Consider the following 21,391-nt stretch of genomic DNA (forward strand, 5'->3'; position numbering starts at 1 on the left):
AGGCAACAGAAACCAACTTGGACTAACTTAAGCAAAAAGAAATTTATTGAAAGAATATCAGTAGTTCACAATTAAGAAGTCTGGAGAAACATGCTTGGAATTGCTCGAGAACTGAGGCAGCTCTGAAGGGCTTAGGAAGCTATAAGTTGTTATATCACCGTAAGAATTTAAATTTTTGGAAGGGAGCGTTCAGCTGCCCTGGCTTCACTCAGTGTCTACTATTTGGCTAAGGAGGTTGGCTAGACTATCTCTTGGAGTGGGGGAGATGTAATTCCTCAGAAGAAAGTTAGGGTGCTACTAAGAAGGGGAAGTGGGTACTAGGGTAACCAAAACACAATAAATACACATTGGATCAGTCCCTAGATCTTAAGAGTGGAACGTGGACTTGGAGACCTAAGGTGGCAGAATCAGACCTAAGGTTGTAGGATTGTTGGTTTTTTTTTTTTTCCTTTTGGTAGCTTTATTTAGATATAAATCACATCACAAAATTTATACACTTAAAGTATACAATTCATTGGTTTTTAGTATATTCAGTTGTGCAACCATTACTACAGTCAATTTTAGAACATTTTCATCACCCTAAAAAGAAACTCCTTTAGCAGTCCCCCATCATTTTCTTCTAGCTCTAAGCAACCGCTAACCTCTTTTCTGTCTCTATGGATTTGCCTATTCTGGACATTTGTGACTGGGTTCTTTGACTTAGCATGTTTTTAGAGTTCATCCATGGTATAGCATGTATCAGTACTTCATTCCTTTTTATTGCCGAATAATATTCCGTTGTATGGCTATACCACATTTGGTTTATCCATTCGTCAGTTGGTACGGTTGTTTCCACCATTAGCGATTATGAATAAATCTGCTATGAACATTCATGTACAAGTTTTTGTGTGGAGATGTTTTCATTTCTCTTGGGTATATATCTAGGAGTAGAATTGCTGGTTCATTTGGTAACTCTTTAACCTTTAGAGGAACTGCCAGACCGTTTTCTGCAGTGGCTGTACATTCCCACTAGCAGTGTATGAGGGTTCTGATTTCTCCACATCCTTGCCTACATATTATTTGCAGACCTAAATTCGAATCCTGGTTCTAGCGTTTCTTGCTTTGTGACCCTGGGCAAAACAATTAATCTCTATGAGGATCCATTTTGTCCGTTGTAAAACAAAAAGTACTAACTTGGAAGGATGTAAATAACAAAGTATCTAAGTACCTAGGATAATGCCCAGAACACAGTAAGTTTTTACAGAATTTTTAGCTTCCTTCCTCCTTTCTCTTCTCCCTGGCAGCTCCCCATGATTTCCTCTTGGGTTTCTCTGAGTCTGACTTGAATTCCCTTGCTTCATATTACCTGATCTTCCTAGGAAACAGTAGTAAGAGACAGTGGATGTACTGAATTCTCTGACTGTTAATCATAACGGCCACCTTATGGGGCAAAATGTCAGTGCATCTTAACTTGCAAACAGAATACTTACTTTCGTTAAAGCCTTATCCTTAAACAGTTTCTGTAGAGCATTAGCCCTGTCAAAGAGAGCAGAAAAATAGAAGTCAGTGGCCTTACTCTAAGTCGAACTCAAAATGGAAATTAGAATACCCCCACTCTAATTCTATCCTGCCTCACTTCATTCGAAAGTTGTATACTTGTAAAGGACCTGACTCAGGAAGTCATTGGGAAACCCTTGGAGACCACCTAGCCTTTTTTTCTGCTTTAGAACTGAGTAGTGTGCAGGTAGCCTTTTTAAAAACCATAGAAGAGAGTGAACCCATGGGGGTAATGGGCCTTCAGAACAACTGAAGATTGACAGTGACTCAAAATAGGAGGGAAAAGATTAAGACCAAAGGGTCAAAGCCAAGATTTTCTTCTTTGACATACTTTACCATAATCATACTGTTTAATGCTGGCTGTAGGAACAAGACAACATTATTGTCGCTGGACCATTTTCACAGTTGTTCTGGCAGCTGTGTTGGTTATTCCGACCGTGTGGAACCCGTCTGATCCCTGTGATTGGCGTTCTAGGTAGAGTGAGTGCCGTGGTGGGAAACGGAAGTCATGGTGCTTATGACTTGGATATTTCTACAATAGCGGTTCTAAAGTGCTAGAGATAATTTCTTTTGATCATTAGATGTAGAAAGAACTAATTACAGTGATTATGAATTTCCTAATTTTTTAGTTTTAGAAAGTAAAATTTGTAGTTTTAGAAATAGAAATGTCCTCTTTCCTCCCTGTTTGTACCTGTTCCGCCGTTTTAATTTCTCTTGATATATGTGTAATTTTCAGTAATTGTTGGGAATCCTTTGCTCATGTCTAGGAAATTCATCCTAAGTTAGTAGGAAATGTTATCTTCTGCAAAACACACATGACAAAGTAAGCTAAATATGAAAACAAGTCACCTTCGGTTGATGTGACCATGGATTGAGATAACTGGAATAGAATTGAGCCTCTAATTGAGCACGTTTCACAACACAGATATTGGAGTTATAATCAAGTCCTATTTATGTGTCAGCCCAAGTTCCTCCTCTTTGTTGTTGATACTTGGCTTCCTTAGACATACACACTCACCTGTACAGTTTTTATTACATTGGGATACAATTTAATATGTAGTCTATAAGCAGTTCTGTTAAATATTGGTTGATATGTCCTGCTAATCTACTTGATCTCTACTTATTCTTGTAAAATGCAAATGTAAGACACTTTAAAGCAATACTGAAGAGGTGTACCTTCAGTGTATTTTAGATAAGAGTTTTCTTACATCTGTTTTTATTCACAAGTAATTTGCATTGTCTTGTCTCTTTTAGGAGGAGAGCATTCCCATTGCTTTATCTGGTAGGGATATTTTAGCTAGAGCAAAAAATGGAACAGGCAAGAGCGGTGCCTACCTCATTCCCTTACTTGAACGGCTAGACCTAAAGAAGGACAATATACAAGGTTAGTTGTTTGTTTAAAATAAAAATGGCATTTTAAACCTTGGAGCTGTGTAGAAGACATTACCATCTTTTTTAGTCAGAATTTACATAATCTGGAATTAGTATTTACTGTTTCTTTTCACAGCTTTTGGCCTGGTTGTCTTGTAAAAATGATTCCTAACTTTTTAAAGAGATTGCTGGTTTTCAGAGTACTTTTAAATATTACACAGTTTTGAGAATATTCCAGTGAAATAGGCAAAATAAGTATTATTGCCCTAGAGATAGGAAAGCTAAGATCATGAGAAGTTAAATTATCTGACATTGCTGCTTATAAACTATGGAACTGCATGGTTTCTTGTAGCAGTTATGTGTCTGCAAAGTTCCTTGTAGAAACATGAGCTTTTTCTTTCTAAAGCCTTGTGGTTTTGGAATTGAAGGGGAGGAAGACTGTTCTCTACCCACTGTGGGTCCTTTCTGGCTGGGCTACAAATTAAATTGACATCAGACCAAATAGCAGGAGAAAATCAAACAAAGCTTTGTAACATATATACATGGGAGAGACCCAGGGAAACTGAATATCTCAACAAATGGCGGAGGTTTTCACCTTAAATAGCATATTCAGGTAGACAAAGGAGGATGTTGGGGGTGGGGGCGTCAGCTATGGGAGAGTACCAGAAAGCACAGTAATCAAGAGTATGCAGATTTAAGTTCTCGCCTTCAGCACTGATAAGAGTTTCTAGAGATAAGCTCATCCTCCCTTCTTCCTGATACAGAGAGGGAGATACCTTTACAAATGGAGATTTCGCTTAAACAGAACATTGATATGGGCTTAGCAAGGACCCTCCCAGTCTACCTACTGCTTTTAGGCAGTTGCGGGGAAGGTCAAATGTCCTTCAGAGAAAATAATCAAGGTAAAGAGACATATTTTGAGGCGGCCCATTCTGGTCCCCCACGGAATTTTAAGAGCTTAGGCAGTAGGGAAGAAACAGATTTCCATAGTTGTACCCAGAGTAAGCTAATAGAGTTAAGTTTTCACCTCTAAAGCTTTTTCTTCAATTTTCAGCTTTCTTGGTCTGTAATTATTATTTCTCCCACCTTCTCTTTACCTACTCTCATATGATGTAAAGAGAACTTGGGCAGCAGGAGTTTCCAATTTGGGTGTTTAGTGAATCTCTCACTGAAAAAATAAATTAATAAACTTTGAGCTAATGGTTGCCAGCTCAACCCTTTAAAGATGTGTAACTAAGAAGAGTATAAGATTTATGTAGCAGTATTGGTGGGGAAAGTCTAAATCTGGAACACTATAATAGGTTCTCTCTTTTTTTTTTTTAAGGAGATTTACTCATTTGACTTTCCAGAATCAGGCCTATTATGATTCAACTTTTAATATGGCTGAGTATCTAAATTGCAAGGAGCAGTATTTCTGTAGCTTCTTAAACTCTTAAAATATATGTTCTTTTTTTCTATTTTCTCTGTTGCTTGATATTTTCCAGCAATGGTGATTGTTCCTACTAGAGAACTTGCTCTACAGGTCAGTCAAATTTGCATCCAGGTCAGCAAACACATGGGAGGGGCCAAAGTGATGGCAACCACAGGAGGAACCAATTTACGGGATGACATAATGAGGCTTGATGACACAGGTAGGAAATGATTGATATAAGGTGGCCTACCTCTCTGAGTGCAATTCCACACACTGGTGTTTCCTTTCAGTAAGTTATTAAAAATTGTTTTTGGGAATTAGTAAGGAACATAAACATTGCAGTAGAAAAATGAATAAAGGAATTGACCGTTTCTGGTGAGGAAAAAAGACAAATTGATAGTAATTAAAAGGACATTCTGCCTTACTAGTAATTGTTTTAAATGTAAATAAAAATAGCAAATTGATATTATGCTTGTCTGATTGGCAAGGCAAAAAAATATTAGTAACCAGTAATGTGAGTTTGTGGAGAAACCGGCTGTCTTGCGACATGGGAGTGTAAATTGATACAATTCTATGGTGGATAATTTGGCATTATATTTCAAAATTATAAGTATGTTTTCGAGAATCTTTCCTGAAGAAATAATTGGGCAGATGCAAGGTTGTTTACCACAGTGTGGTTTGTAGTACTGAAAAATTGAAACAGGAGCCAGCCCTGATGGCCTAGTGGTTAAAGTTTGGCGTGCTCCACTTCAGCAGCCTGGGTTCAGTTCCCAGGCACAGAACCACAGCACTTGGTCTGTCAATAGCCATGCTGTGGCAGTGGCTCACATAGAAGAACTAGAAGGAGTTACAGCTAGAATATACAACTATGTACTGGGGCTTTGGGGAGGGAAAAAAAGAGAGAGGAAGATTGGCAACAGATGTTAGCTCAGAGTGAATCTTTCCCAGCAAAAAAAAAAAAAAATTGAAACAGCGTAAATGTCAGAGGCGACTGGCTAAATACATAGAGGTATAGTCTGAATGGAACTCCACTCAGCCATTAAAGAGTGAAGCTGATCTGGATCCATTTTCATGAGGAAATACGTTATTGAGTGAAAAAAGACAACAGCAAGAATAAGATCCACTTATATAAAATTATACATAGAATTTTAGTCAGAATTTTATATATAATTGTCGTTTATTTTAATTACTTACTGTATTCGTACCGCGCAGTTACTTAAAATGATTATCTCATTTGATCCTTACAATAATCTTCTGAAGACCATTCCTCTAGATTAAAAGCAAACTGCTGTGTCAGAAGCCCGGTATGCCTTTTGTTATTCATTGGACATTGTCCTAAGATAAAAGTATGGCCCTTATTTGGAGCAAGTGATTTGGGAAGCTGTAGCCCACCCTATGTAGAGGTGAAACAAGTATTCTCTAGCCAACCTAAGATGAAATGGAAATCCATATCCTAAAACACATTTTTGCCTCTTTGTATATCATTACTACCTCTACAACAACGTTTTTAATAATGTATTTAATAGTGTATGATAATATGATAAACTTTTACTATATCCTTTTTGTCCAAGCTAAAATTAATGAGAATATGTTTTCTAATCTTGTGTAGTGCATGTGGTGATAGCTACCCCTGGGAGAATCCTGGATCTTATCAAGAAAGGAGTAGCAAAAGTTGATCATGTCCAGATGATAGTATTGGATGAGGTAATGTCTCTTCATTTAGAAAGACACTATTCTGTACTATTCTGTGCTTTGTAGCTGCCAGTGAATGAAGCAAAAGCTCTTTTGTGTTTATGACCTTCTGATAAATGCATGACTCTTGTCAGTTCAAACTAATTTGTTAATAAAACATGTTTTGCTCTTTAAAAGCAATATATGATAGGCAATTATAGGAATAGTTCAGTCTATTGTCTTTTTCCTAGGGGGTGGATACTTTAGGTTTTCTTTCTTTTTCAAGAAGAGTTGTTGTTGAAGAACCTCAAAGCCAATTTCATTCTAAGTCTTTCCATTCAGTGAGATATCTTTAAAAGGCATATGGTGTCTCTAATTTCTCATTAGCACGTACTACTTTGTATTGTTTGGTTTTTCGTCTCTGTTACATATGTTACCTCATCAGGTTATAAGTGCCTTTTAAGAACTTATTCATCTCTGTATTCTTGAGATCTGGCAGTGTTTTATACACTTTATACTTTTTAAACATTTGACACACTTTCCTATTTGGTCTGTGTTTTAGATAACTAGATCAGGTTGATCATGGTCTAATTCAGATCAAGTTTCTATCTTTGATTAATGAGAGACAACATTTTAGTCACCATGTGCTAACACTAAGTGCTTTACATCTTTTTTCATTTAGTTTTTACAATAACCCTATAAGGTGGTATCTATAAAGTAGTTACTACAGTAAGTAGACATCCTGATGTTAAAATTTTGGAAACTAAAGTATTTGGTCGTTACGTAACTTCCCAACATAGCTAATAAGTGAAGGAGACAAAATTTCAACCCAGGTAATTGACTCTGCAGCCTGTACTTTTAAGCACTATACCGTACTGCCTCTTTAATGGAAATCACATTAAAATTCTGTTATGGGAACAGGGATTATATATGTCTAGGGTTCTCCCCCCCCAGATGATGGTTATAGACATTTCCCCTTCTGAGTCACTGGGAATGTGTCTTGGTGCCATTGGACTATGGAGTGTTGTAGAGAACTTACTGTTTACAACCAGGAGCATTCCCATGAATGCTCTTATTGGATGATGCCTTATTAACGAAAGACCTTAGACATTATTTCATTGGTTTTAAAATTGTCTTCTCTTCATGCTACAGGCAGATAAGTTGCTGTCACAGGATTTTGTGCAGATAATGGAGGATATTATTCTCACGCTACCTAAAAACAGACAGATTTTATTATATTCTGCTACTTTCCCTCTTAGTGTACAGAAGTTCATGGTGAGTATAAAGTGGTACTTACAAGCAGTGCCATCCTGTTGCTCAGGAGTATAACTTTATCCATAACTACATCTTATTTTCAGTCTATAGTTTATGCTGATTATTTCACGTTTTTGGTTTTTTTTTTTAAGCTATAGTAGTAATTTGATTTAATTCCTCATTGTTCACTTCGCTTTTGGTGTTAGGCTGACGTAGCCATTGATGCTAGATAAATCAATTATAAAATAATCCTATATACAAAGTACAAAATAGTAATTTAGCTACATATCTGATATCTCCCATTTTGTAGTAATTTATTTCTTCTATGATAGATTATGTAGACTTGTTTTTCTTGTTTTTTTTGTTTTTAATTTTTATTTATTTTTTTCCCCCAAAGCCCCAGTAGATAGTTGTATGTCATAGTTGCACATCCTTCTAGTTGCTGTATGTGGGGCGCGACCCCAGCATGGCCGGAGAAGCGGTGTGTCAGTGCACACCCGGGATCCGAACCTGGGCCGCCAGTAACTTAACTGCTAAGCCACGGGGCCGGCCCTATGTAGACTTGTTTTTGAAGAGAGCTGTATACCTTAAAGCAAGAGTTTATGAAACATAAATATATATGATATATTTTGAGTTTGAGATACACGGTGCTTTCATGTAAGTGTAAGACTCTTCTGTTCTTCAGAATTCCCATTTGCAGAAACCTTATGAGATTAACCTGATGGAGGAACTAACTTTGAAGGGAGTAACCCAGTACTACGCATATGTAACTGAGCGCCAAAAAGTACACTGCCTCAACACACTTTTCTCCAGGGTAAGTAATAGGCTTCAGCTGCTGAATCTTATCCATTACTTAACCCGAATGAAACAGACAGTTGTATCAGTTTTCCCAGCATTTTCGATGTTAAAAAACTTCTTAGCTTTTCCTAAAAGGCAACTTCAGTTGTTGATCTGAAGTTGATACTGTGTGATTGACAAGGCACAGGCACTTTTAATTTTATTCTAAAATAATTTGACCTTAACTGTAGTCGATCTTCTTCATTGGCAGTAATTACAGTCAATCATCATTATTTGCAGATGCTGTATTTGCAAATTCACGTACTCGCCAAAATTTCTTTGTAACCCCAAAATCAATACTCGCCTGCTTTTGAAGTCATTTGCAGACGTGTAATATGACGAAAAAATTAGTTGTCATGTATATTCCCACCTGAGGTCGAACAAGGTGACACTGCCTTTTTGTTTCACCTCTCATACTATAGACGAATGTCCTTTTCACAGTCTATTTAATGCCACATTTGTTGCATTTTCGTGCTTTTTTTGTTGATTTCATTGTTTAAAATGCCCCTACATAGTAGTGCTGAAGTGCTGTCCAGTGCTCCAAAGCACAAGAAGACTGATGTGCCTTGCAAACAAAATGTATATTGGGCAAACTTTGTACAGGCATGTGTTATAGTGCTGTTGGTCATGAGTAGATAAGGTGTCTTTATCCAGTAACACATAAAACAGGGTTATCTGTTGATCCGTTGATGGAAAAGTTGTGACCAGAGGATCACAGGGACCTAACCCTGTGTTTCCCCTAGGAGCAATGATTCTGTATTCACTAATTCAGTGTTTGCAGCAAGTTTATAGAACATAACTACCACAAGTAATGAGAATTTGCCTGTGTTTTACTCCTGTTGGCAATTACGTGGCCCTTTTGAAATATACTCTTCTATAATAAAACTTATTATCTGCAATTATTAAGTAAATGGATAGTATTTACAATTTTTACGGTTTTGCACCTTTCTTGTGTCATGAGATTCTAAGTCTTAGACCATGTTTTTAACATTTGTTTGCTAGTCAGTATTTTTAAGATTTGGCAAAGTAAATGAAGGTTTTGTTTTTCTCATGCTTTTTCCCCCCCTGTGCTTAGCTTCAGATAAACCAGTCAATCATTTTCTGTAACTCCTCTCAGCGAGTTGAATTGCTAGCCAAGAAGATTTCTCAACTGGGTTATTCTTGCTTCTATATCCATGCTAAAATGAGGCAGGTGAGTATAAAACTAGAACTTAAACAGATTTTTTTTTTTAAATCTTTTTCTAAGTATTTCTTGGATTTTATTTTGTTTTAATTCTCCTCCAAATGCCCTGAGTTTAAGAATAAATTATTCCTTAGTGGGCAAAGGACCTTTCATTTTAACCTCTCGGGTTCAGTTTTCTAGCTGTAAAATGGGGTAATAATACATATTCTTACCTCACAAGGTTGTTAGGAAGCTTGAGATAATGTATAATGAGCCTGCTAACTTTGTAAACTGTCAAGCATGATACACATGTGCAATTTTATTCCCTTCCCCAGGTGATCTCTAGATTTGCACTATTTAATACAATAACCGCTAGCCACATGTGGCAATTTAAGTGAGTTAAAATTAAATAAAATTTACTTCTTGAGTCACACTAACCACATTTCAAGTGCTACATTACATGTGACTAACAGCTACAGTTTTGGAAAGTACACGTACAGAACATTTCTGTCATTGCAGAAGGTTCTATTGGACAACACTGCTCTAGATTTTTAATTTATTTATGTACTTCCTCAGCCCATATATTTTTTTTCTTTACTATTTGTCTTAAGAAAAAGATGCCATCTTTAAATTTCAGAACTTGATTTAACAGAAAATTCAAAACTATAACGACATTTTTTTGTGAGTTAACTATAACGTGAAATTTCTTGAAAAGAAAGCTGTGTCTGTAGACGAACAAGTTAAGAACTTAATCAACCCACGTTTGGTTTTCAGAGAAGCTTAATGTCATGGATGGGATACAGGTGTACCTCGTTTTATTGTTCGTCATATTATTGCACTTCGCAGATTGTGCATTTTTTACTAATGGAGGATTTGTGGCAATCTTGTGTAGAGCAAGTCTTTTGGTGCCCTTTTTCCAAAAGCATTTGCTCACTTCGTGTCTCTGTGTCACATTTTGGTAATTCTAACATTTCAAACTTTTTCATTATTGTATTTGCTATGGTGATCTGTGATCAGTGATCTTTGATGTTACTATTGTAATTGTTTTGGGATGCCATGAACTGTGCCCATATAGGACAGCAAACTTAATCAATAAATGTTGTGTGTTCTGGCTGTTCCCTGTCTGTCCCTCTCTGCGGGCGTCCCTATTCCTTGAGACACAACAATGTTGAAATTAGGCCAGTTAATAACCCTGCAATGGCCTCTTTAAGTGCTAAAGTGAAAGGAAGAGTTGCACATCTCTCACTTTAAATCAAAAGCAAGAAATGATTAAGCTTAGTGAGGAAGGCATGTCAAAAACTGAGATAGGCCAAAAGCTAGGCTTCTTGGCACCAAACAGTTAGCCAAGTTGTGAATGCAAAGGAAAAGTTCTTAAAGGAAATTAAAAGTGCTACTCCGGTGAACACATGAATGATAAAGCGAAACAGCCTTGTTGCTGATATGGAGAAAGTTGTAGTGGTCTGGGTAGAAGATCAAACCAGCCACAACATTCCCTTAAGCCAAAGCCTAACCCAGAGCAAGGCCCTAACTCTTTTCAATTCTGTGAAGGCTGAGACAGGTGAGGAAGCCACAGAAGAAAAGTTTGAAGCTAGAAGAGGTTGGTTCATGAGTTTAAGGAAAGAAGCCATCTCCATAGCATAAAAGTGCAAGGGGAACCAGCAAGTTATCCAGAAGATCTAGCTAAGGTAGTTAATGAAGGTGGCTACACTAAACAACAGATTTTCAGTGTAGACGAAACGGCCTTATATTAGAAGAAGATGCCATCTAGGACTTGCAAAGCTAGAGAGGAGAAGTCAGTGCCTGGCTTCAAAGCTTCAAAGGGTAGTCTGACTCTTGTTGGGGGCTAATGCAGCTGGTCACTTTAAGTTGAAACCAGTGCTCATTTACCATTCCGAAAATCCTAGGGCCTGGTGGCGTAGTGGTTAAGGTCATGTGCTTCTCTTCGGTGGCCTGGGGTTCACAGGTTCAGATCCTGGGCACGGACCTAAGCACTGCTTACCAAGCCATGCTGTGGCAGGCATCCCACATATAAAATAGAGGAAGGTGGGCACAGATGTTAGCTCAGGGCCAATCTTCCTCAGCTAAGAGGAGGATTGGCAACAGATGTCAGCTCCGGGCTAATCTTCTGCACCAAAAAATTTAAAAAAAAAAGGATTATGCTAAATCTCCTCTGCATGTGCTCTATAAATGGAACAACAAAACCTGGATGACAGTAGATCTGTTTACAACGTAGTTTACGGAATGTGTTAAGCCCAACTGGTTGAGACTTACTGCTCAGAAAAAAAGATTCCTTTCAAAATACTACTGCTCATTGACAAATGCACCTGGTCACCCAAGAGCTCTGATGGAGATATACAACAAGATTAATGTTGTTTTCCTGCCTGCTAACACAGCATCCATTCTGCAGCCCATGGATCAAGGAGTGTTAAGGCTTTCAAGTCTTATTTAAAAAATACATTTCGGGGGGCTGGCCCCCTGGCTTAGAGGTTAAGTGTGCATGCTCCGCTACTGGCGGCCCGAGTTCAGATCTGGGCGCGCACTGATGCACCGCTTGTCCGGCCATGCTGAGGCAGCGTCCCACATACAGCAATTAGAAAGATGTACAACTATGACATAACAACTATCTACTGGAGCTTTGGGGAGAAAAAGGGGGAAAAAAAAAAGGAGGAGGATTGGCAATAGGTGTTAGCTCAGGGCCGGTCTTCCTCAGCAAAAAAAAAAAAAAAGGATTGGCATGGATGTTAGCTCAGGGCTGATCTTCCTCACACACACAAAAAAATACGTCTCGTAAAGCTGTAGATAGTGCCATTGATAGTGATTCCTCTGATGGATCTGTGCAAAATAAATTGAAAACCTCTGGAAAGGATTTGCCATTCTAGATGCTATTAATAACATTCGTGATTCATGGAAAGAGGTCAAAATGCCAACATTAACAGGAGTTTGTAAATAGTTGATTTCAGTGCTCTGGATGACTTTGAGGGGTTCAAGACTTCAGTGGAGGAAGTAACTGCAGATGTGGTGGAAACAGCAAGAGAACTAGAATTAGAAGTGGAGCCTAAAGATGTGACTGAATTGTTATACTCTTGTGATAAAACTTGAATGGATGAGGAATTGCTTCTTATGGATGAGCGAAGAAAGTGGTTTCTTGAGATGGAATCTGCTGATGAAGATGCTGTGAAGATTGTTGAAATGACAAAGGATTTAGAATATTACATAAACTTAATTGATAAAGCAGAGGCAGGTTTGGAGAGGATTGACTCCAGTTTTGAAAAAAGTTCTACTGTGTGAGTCACTGAAGGTTCAGGTGATAGTTACCGTTTTTTAGCAATAAAGTATTTTTCTTAAGGTATGTACATTGTTTTTTTAGACATAATGCTATTGCACACTTAACAGACTACAGTGTAGTATAAACATAACTTTCATATGCACTGGGAGACCAAAAAAGTTGTGACTCACTTGATTGTGATATTTGCTTTGTTGTGGTGGTCTGGAACTGAACCTGCAGTATCTTCGATGTATGCCTGTACCATCATGGAGGCACTTAATAGAAATTTCACGGGAAATGAATGTATTAGGTTAAAGAAAATGTTTCAAAATGGAAGAAGGTTGCATTGAAAAGAAAGACCAGTTTGCCAGCTGCTAGATTTATCGCTTTTGCTAGAGTCATTGTGTATGTGTTTTCATTTTTAAATTGGAGAGTAGTTATTTTTAGCTTTTGTATGTAATAACTACAAAAAGGTAAATAGTAGATGTTTTGATCAAGCCAAACTTTTGGCATCTTCTGTTTGAAACATTTTAAAAGTGGTTACACAAAAACATGGTAAAATTGTCACTTAAAATCCACTCCAGCAAAAAAGATAAAAGATAAATACTTTTAAGAGTTAAGTACTATATAGAGATATGCATAATTGTGTATTAGTTGCTTATTAATTCCCATGGGAAACTAATTTACGGTTAATTTTTTTTTTTACTTTTTTTAAATTTATGTGTATTGAATTGGCTCATCTCTCATTTGTTTAAACAAATTTTGGGTATAAAGAACTGTTTGAATAGGAGAAATGATGGAAAATTTGGGGCTGTGTGTATGAGTTTTAATGAAATCAAATGCATCACTTTGTTCCTAGGAACATCGAAATCGTGTGTTTCATGATTTCCGAAATGGCTTATGCCGCAATCTTGTTTGCACTGGTAAGTGTTTTTTATTTCCTTTACCCATTGTATTTCTCCCTAGTTCTGCTCTTCTTTCTCTGTCCATATCACACGGCAGAACCTGTGACATAGTCCAGCTGACCTTACTGCCATTTCTAGAATTTCCAAAGTTAAGAATGAGCTTAGTTAACTCCTAAAATTAGGTTCCATATCTGAAACTGCAGAAGACTTGTTCTGGTTCATACTTCAACATGTCTATCTTTTAAACCAGTTTTGGTATTTGTGTGTTTTCTGAATAGTTTTAGCATACAAGAATGACTTAAATATAGTATACGAAAAATGAATTATATTAAGAAACTATGTTTTGGGGGCTGGCCCCATGGCTTAGCGGTTAAGTGCACGCGCTCTGCTACTGGCAACCCGGGTCCGGATCCCGGGCGTGCACTGATGCACCACTTGTCCGGCCATGCTGAGGCGGCATCCCACATACAGGAACTAGAAGGATGTGCATCTGTGACATACAACTGTCTACTGGGGCTTTGGGGAGGAAAAGGGAAAAAAAGGAGGAGGGTTGGCAATAGATGTTAGCTCAGAGCCGGTCTTCCTCAGCAAAAAGGAGGATTGGCATGGATGTTAGCTCAGGGCTGATCTTCCTCATAAAAAAAAAAAAAAAGAAACTATGTTTTGGAAATTGTTTATTGTGGCCTTTTTATTTTTCTGCCAGAAGCACACTAGCCTATATTTTGGTGCATTTCAGTACATGAAAAAAAGCAAACTGGGGGGAGGCAGGTGGACAGTCAGATCAGACAAAAGCAAATGGATTCAGTATCCTTCCATCTCTACACTGAGAATGTTATTCTTAGTATTGGTATGAGATTAATAATCTAAAATAGGCTTTTGGGTAGAGAGAAGAACCTGGAAATGTCTTTTTTTTAATTATTGAGGTACACACACAGATAAATATGATGATCATAAGTATATTTTGGACGAAGTTTTGCATGTGTATATACCATGTAACCACCACCCAGATCAAGATTTAGAATTTTTTAAAATGCTGCTCTAGAAGTTTTGCTAATTCACAAGAATCAAAAAAAAAGGGACTTTCAGATATTTTACATGCTTTCAGTTTATCTTGTTTCTCTGCCTTACATCTGAAAGGATGGTTAATACAGCTGTGAATTAATACATTTATGTTTACTTTATCAGCAGTTCTGACCTTTAAATATATTGAAGTACTCAAAATATAGAATATCTGATTTAGTGGAAAGGATATATACTCCTAGAATTTTAAGCTTAGAGTCCAAGTCCTACCCTTTTTACTTCTAATCATATGACCCTGGGCAAGTCATATTTTTCTTTTACGCCATTTTTTTTAATCTGTAAAATGGGGATGGCTTAACCTAAGTTCTGAACAAATATCTTGTAGTTTGTTCATTCAAAAAATATTGATATTCAACAAATATTTATTTACTCTTTGCCAGGTACTTAGCTAGGTGCTGTGAAACTAAATTTACTCCCCAATCTTATGCCATCTATATTTTACCACAATTAAAAATTTTTTAAATATATACACACACAGTCCTTGCACTTGGGGGTACCTATAATCAGAAAGAGGAAAGAGTTCATCAGTGAAATGTTTAGAGTTGTTAAGCAAATTCAGAATGTATAGGCAAACAGAAGATGTCATTTGCCATTAAGCATTTCCCTATTTGAGAATGAAAAATATTTTTTTTTTCAAGAAAAAGTTCTTCCTACTTATAGTACTTACACATAGGTATGAATTATTATTGTGGTTAATTGATTTTATTTTTAATCACTACTTGCAAGATTGCCCTCAGATACGTTTTTGAAGTGCTTTCTCCTTTCTTATTTTTTCAGAACAAATATAATATGTCATTAAATAAGTGTTGAATGACATATATGTATAAAGTGTGTAAATAAATACATGCAAAGTACCATCCCTTTCTTCAAGGGGCAGTGATTTAATCAGAGATAAAAAGATAAACAACATTGAGTCTAAGGCAGGACCTGTAAACTTTTTCTGTCAAGTGCCAGATAGTAAATATTTTAGGTTTTGCACACCACATGGTCTCTGTTACAAGCTACTTAATTTAACGCTTCCATTCTAGCTCAAAAGCATCCTTAGACAGGGGCCAGCCCTGTGGCGCAAGCGGTTAAGTGTGCACGCTCCGCTGCGGTGGTCCGGGGTTCCCCGGTTCGCATCCCTGGCGCATACCGATGCACCGCTTGGCAAGCCATGCTGTGGCAGCGTCCCATATAAAGTGGAGGAAGATGGGCACGGATGTTAGCCCAGGGCCAGTCTTCCTCAGGAAAAAGAGAGGAGGATTGGCAGATGTTAGCACAGGGCTGATCTCTTCACAATAAATAAATAAATAACATCCTTAGATAGTACATAAAACAAATGGGCATGGCCATGTGGCAGTAAAACTTTATTTACAAAAATAGGCATTGGGCTAGATCTACAAGGGAGTAAAGGTAATTTGCAAATGTGAGGTACGTATGGTTAGTAATTTTAAGTGTTCATAGGAGAAGGAAGTAACTAGTTGAGGTGATCTGAGAAGAGATGGAATTTTAACTGGCTTTATGAATTTAGACTTGCAGAAGAAGGAATTTTAAGTTTGGGGTTGGGTATAAAAAGTGATCCATAGAGGGCTAAGAAGATATGTTTAAGGAAGGATAAGTGGGTGAGTTTGGTGGAGGGGAAGGTTTGAGGAGATGTGTTAGAGAAGTATGTTAGGACCAAAGTGTAGAGCAGAGGACCTGGAATGTCAGTTTTAAATTTTATTTGCAGGCAATTTAAAATAATGAGTTACAAATTCATACAGTACGTTAGAAATACTAGTCTGACTCTCATGGATTCTTTTGGAGTATGGAGCTGATAGAAGCAGGGAAACCTAGCTATTAGCTTATTGTGGTTGTCGCTACTTGTAGTTTTCAGAGCCTACATTAGCATATTAATTGTGGGAGTAAAAAAGAGTAGAAGGAATGGCCTTGCATATTAGCTTACCTCAGACCTGTTACAAATCAGTTAGCAGAATGGGATGAATGAATTCTAAACAAAGCATGAATAATTACTGCTAGTGAATTACCTTTTTTTTGAAGTAGTCTAGGTTACACAACAAACTTTTTAAAAATAATTTACTATTTTAATCTTGGATTAAATACTAAAAAATAGACTAAAGAAAATTACTGGTTACTCCTCAGATTCATTTACGAGTTTATACCTTACCAGTCGTCCTGGTCTCTTCCTACGTTTGTACAATCACACTAGACCCTTTTTGAAAACTTTCTTGGGGCTGGCCCGGTGGCATAGTGGTTAAGTTCACATGCTCCACTTCAGTGGACCGAGGTTCAGGGATTCAGATCCTGGGTGTGGACCTACACACTGCTCATCAAGCCAAGCTGTGGCGATGTCCCACATAGAAAATAGAGGAAGATTGACACGGGTGTTAGCTCAGGAACAATCTTCCTCAAGCAAAAAGAGAAAGATTGGCAACAGTCGTTAGCTCGGACAATCTTCCTCACCAGAAAACAAAACAAAAAACTTTCTTACAGTACCTTGGAAAGAGGTAACTTGTAAGCAGAAAGTATTTATAATAATATGTATGAAAGGTAATGCCAATAATTTGCAAATGCATTTGAATTACTGAATGAAGTGAATAAACTTAGATTACACTAGAAATATATAAATATATGTTAAAGAGTATTATGGTACCAAGAAGCATGTTTAAATTGAAAGATATAGTGAGGATTCTTTTTTTTTTTTTTTTTGAAGATTTGTTTACCCGAGGTATTGATATACAAGCTGTGAATGTGGTAATAAACTTTGACTTCCCAAAGCTGGCAGAGACCTATCTCCATCGTATTGGAAGATCAGGTAAGGAAAAAGAAAGAAGATGTTCTTCATGTAAGTTTTTTGAGAAGTTTAATCACTAAATTTTGTTCCTTTGTGAAATAGGGTGTGGTAGCAATGAGAACAGTGAATTAAAACTAATTTAGTTGTTTGATATTTAAGACTAATTTCTAAATCTTTGGGAACATTTATTAAGAAAAGTTAGGATAAAAAAAAAAGAAAAGTTAGGATAACTTGACTGAATGCTTGATTTGAGATAAAATTCACAAATGAGAACTTCACTTTTCTCATTAGCTGGTACAGTCTGTAACTACTGTTTAGTGTGTTTATTTTGGCAACTTTTGACACAAATGAGTATTCATTTTGTCATTTGAAAAAACTAAAATAGAGTACTACTTTGGGCTGTGAAACGTGAAGTGGTAAAGTAATGTGTGTGTGAAGAGACCGTACGGCACTGAACAAAAACATTAATCCTGTATGGTTTTGCCACTTACACACTTACACATTCACGTTGATTCTTACATTTAACTTATTTTTTTAATTAATTAAATGTTTTTTGTTAGGTCGCTTTGGTCATCTTGGCTTAGCCATCAACTTGATCACATATGATGATCGCTTCAACCTGAAAAGTATTGAGGAGCAGCTGGGAACAGAAATTAAACCTATCCCAAGTAACATTGACAAGAGCCTGTATGTGGCAGAATACCACAGCGAGCCTGTAGAAGATGAGAAAGCCTAACAAGCATGTGCGTACCCAACAGTAGCTAAGTGAGCATAATGTTTAAAGAAAGGAAAGAAATCAAGATCCTCTTTCCTGGGGGAAATTTCATGTCCCAACTGTATACAGTCATGCATCGCTTAACAGCGGGGATGCATTTTAATGCATCATCGGATGATTTCGTCATTGTGCGAATATCATAGAATGTACTTACACAGACCTAGGTGGTGTGTACAGTCTACTACATGTCTGGGCTATATGGTACTAAGCTTATGGGACCACCGTCATATGCGTGCTCTGTCATTGACAGAAACGTCATTATGCAACACATGACTGTGTTATAGCAATATAGGGTAAAACACCTGTTAGCATAAATGATGATAAATGGGAAGAGTCTCTTGGGTGAAGTTGTGGTCTCATTGGAAAATCTGTAAAATGCTGTTCTTGAATGCAGTCTTCCTAAGTAATGTGATAGGTAAGCAGTACTTAAGACAAATTCAGACTTCCAAAATAATGAAAGCAGAAAAAGAATCTTCTTCAGCAATTCTGAATATGAAAATATTTTCTGCTCCTCTCTTTTCATTTATCACTCAGTCATCTCTCTGTTGTTAGCATTCACTCTTAATTTCTAATGGGTACCTTAATAAATTGGGTTAAATTACCTGTAATACCTTATTGGCAAATCTTTAATCAGGTTATGAGGATAACTGTCTTTTTAAATGCCCGCTGGTTTCCTGTACCACCCACTCATTTCATGTTTTGGTGACTATTACGCTCTGGTAGAAGTGCTCAAAACAAGGCTCATCATAAAGGAATGTAGGTTATTTTGGAGTTTTTTCTAAGGAAAATCTGATTTAATTTGAGAGATGATAGTTTCCAAATTAGCAATGAACATTTTACCTGTTTTTTTAAATTTTTCAAATTACTCTTTTAACTTTTTTTTTTTCCTAATTTAAATGTCAAACACAAAACCCTTAGGCAAACATAAAGCTAGCCAGTGTTTGCTAGTATGTTAGCAGGCTGTTGAGTTCACGTTAGGTAAAATAAGAAAAAAAAATTCTTGATTCAGTTGTTATGGGTGAGTGCTACCTGTTAGCAGAACTTTCAGGTTTTCTTTCTGTCTCTGGGATGCCTAGCAGAAATTCCTTAATCCTTAGTGGATTCTACAGTAGGCAAAGGCTCAGCAGAAGCTATTACAGAGAGCATGTGGGGTGGGGATTGTGAAAACCTATGTGCCCTAGTTCATATTGCTTTCACAAATGTTAATTTTAGGTTTCTTCCTTCTTTCCTTAGGCTTTGACAAATTGCAGAAGGCTCGTTTGGATCTGTGACACATCGTTTTGGGGGGGTGCTCTTCTCTTTGTGGGTTTTTCATCTTCTTTTATTTTGGAACTATGAAGACTTAAAAGAGCTCAGACATTTTTTCTTTTTTTAACTGGTGAAGAGAAAAAATCTGAAAAGAAGGAATTTACCTTTTTTGTTCCACTTGTTTGCACTGTGTGCTGACTGAACATTAGTTGCACTAACTGCTGGTTTTTAAAACGTTTTCTGAGGAAGGGGGACAAGGAAGGAAGAGAAAGAAGAGAAGGGGAGAAACCCTGAAAAGAGAAGAATCTCGATGAACACACAGGCTTGTCTACGATTTCAGAATTCTCCAACAGCTGACTCTTGAGTGCATTTCAACTTCTCCCTGATTACTCATCCGTTTTTTAAGCCTGAAGAGCTTATTACTTATTTGTGCGAAGTGCCTTATGCTATGAGACCATTCAGAATATCATCTTTTAGACACAGCCCAAGGAATCAACAATAGTAATTCTTTGCTTTTTTTCTTTTTTCTTTCTAAAATTTTTGTCTTCTCATTTAGGTTTCAAGTTGAACTCTCTCTCTTCCCTTTCTATCCGATACTCAAGCCCAGGGCTGAAAGATGAAACGTATTAGTAATGTTAAACATCATTTCTTTTTGTTTATATGGAGGAGTTGATATGCAACTGCAGTTCATCCGCACTGTAAATACATGTATTTAAAAAAACAATCCCAAGTAAAAATTTCTTCTGGGCTGAGTAGATAAAACATCATCGCTCCCAAAGGAAAGAGCCGTCTATCATTGCAGGAGCCATATGACAAGCCTTTGTGCTCTATAGCAGAACACTAAAGACTGGTTTACATACGCCTCCATTAGCAGTTATGGCACTTGATGTGTAGACATGTCAGAGCCTTGACCCTCTTTCCTCTGTGGCAAAGCGTGTCCCATAGAAAACTGGGTGTGTATACTTGTATAAACTTTGTAAATAAGTTTTTTTCTGGGTTCATATATATATATATACATATATATATTTTTTTTTTTTTGGATGAAGGTTGCTGGGATTAAGGGGATTAGAGTGATTATGGGAGCAGCTAAAGATGAGAGGGGCTCAGTTTTCCGCAACACTAAATTCTAAAAAGTACTTTGGCCTCTTACTGTAGAGAGCAGACCTCTATGCGGACCCTAAGTTGGAGAAGGGACCCAGAAGTCTGGGATTCACTGTTTGCTGCCACAGTGTCTCATCTAGTACTTTTGGAGGAGGCCTGCCAGACAGAGCGAGGAAGCTTCAAAAACTGTAATTCAAGATGTTATTTTTGAGAAGCTCTCTCTGATGTTGCTTCTTCCCCCTTTTAAAAGTTTGAGGAACTTTTCAAGCTCAACAAAAGGGGACAAAGATTAATCTGCCTTACAGTGTGGGAATTCGATTGAGTGGCAGTGTCTGAGCAGTATATGTATAAAGCATGAATTTGCATTTCAGAACATTAGCCAGTACCAGCTTTGGTAACATTAGCAGTTCTGGGACTTACTTTCTGTGGATCACCTCCCGTACTGTGTAAGTGTGTTGCCCTCTGCCCACCTTGATACATAAACTTGCAGGAATGGGCAACCCCTGAGAGCTGTTAACTTTAATGCTACAGAAAGCTGCTTGCCATCCTGCTTTGTGACGAGAATTATCTGTCATTTTGCATTGTAAATTGCTGGCAAATGCTTTACAGTCAATAGTGTTGCTTTAAATTGTGCCCCTCCCAACATGCTTGATGTTTGGCCTGATCTCCAGGCAAAAGGAGTGAGATGAATCAAAAACCAGTGAACTTTTTTTTTTTAATATTTTTAATTCCCTTTAACCCAGTGTACTAGGTCAATCAGGAGGCATCTAGAGTGAAAAAAAAAAAGCAAAAAATAAAATTTAAAAAAATTTGGTTTCCATATTCCGTTGTTTTTCAAAACCCTAAAATATTACAAGATAAGTCCTGCATACACTTTCTTGCTTAACTCATCTGGATAAAGAAATCAGTCATTCAAAGTAGCTTTTTTGACTCTGCCTAGTTATAAGCAAAACTATTTGGGACTCACCTAAAATTCTTTGAGAATCAAAATCCTGCAGA

General features: G+C 37.2%; 1 protein-coding gene across 4 annotated transcripts in view; it reads left to right on the forward strand.

Annotated features, from left to right (window-relative positions):
- The window catches only part of DDX6 (DEAD-box helicase 6), a 33,680-nt gene extending 12,489 nt beyond the window's left edge, over window positions 1-21,191 (forward strand). For all 4 annotated transcript variants that reach the window (XM_058545077.1, XM_058545079.1, XM_058545081.1 and 1 more), the window contains exons 5-14: window positions 2,791-2,920; window positions 4,392-4,538; window positions 5,928-6,022; window positions 7,142-7,264; window positions 7,929-8,057; window positions 9,156-9,272; window positions 13,367-13,430; window positions 17,188-17,289; window positions 17,829-18,011; window positions 19,277-21,191. In XM_058545077.1, coding sequence (XP_058401060.1) covers window positions 2,791-2,920; window positions 4,392-4,538; window positions 5,928-6,022; window positions 7,142-7,264; window positions 7,929-8,057; window positions 9,156-9,272; window positions 13,367-13,430; window positions 17,188-17,289; window positions 17,829-18,004 — 1,083 coding nt within the window. In that variant the 3' untranslated portion in view covers window positions 18,005-18,011; window positions 19,277-21,191. The remainder of the gene's footprint in view (window positions 1-2,790; window positions 2,921-4,391; window positions 4,539-5,927; window positions 6,023-7,141; window positions 7,265-7,928; window positions 8,058-9,155; window positions 9,273-13,366; window positions 13,431-17,187; window positions 17,290-17,828; window positions 18,012-19,276) is intronic.
- The last annotated feature ends 200 nt before the right edge of the window (window positions 21,192-21,391 follow it).

This window comes from Diceros bicornis, chromosome 7, assembly GCF_020826845.1.
Source record: "Diceros bicornis minor isolate mBicDic1 chromosome 7, mDicBic1.mat.cur, whole genome shotgun sequence".
Taxonomy (NCBI): Eukaryota; Metazoa; Chordata; class Mammalia; order Perissodactyla; family Rhinocerotidae; genus Diceros; species Diceros bicornis.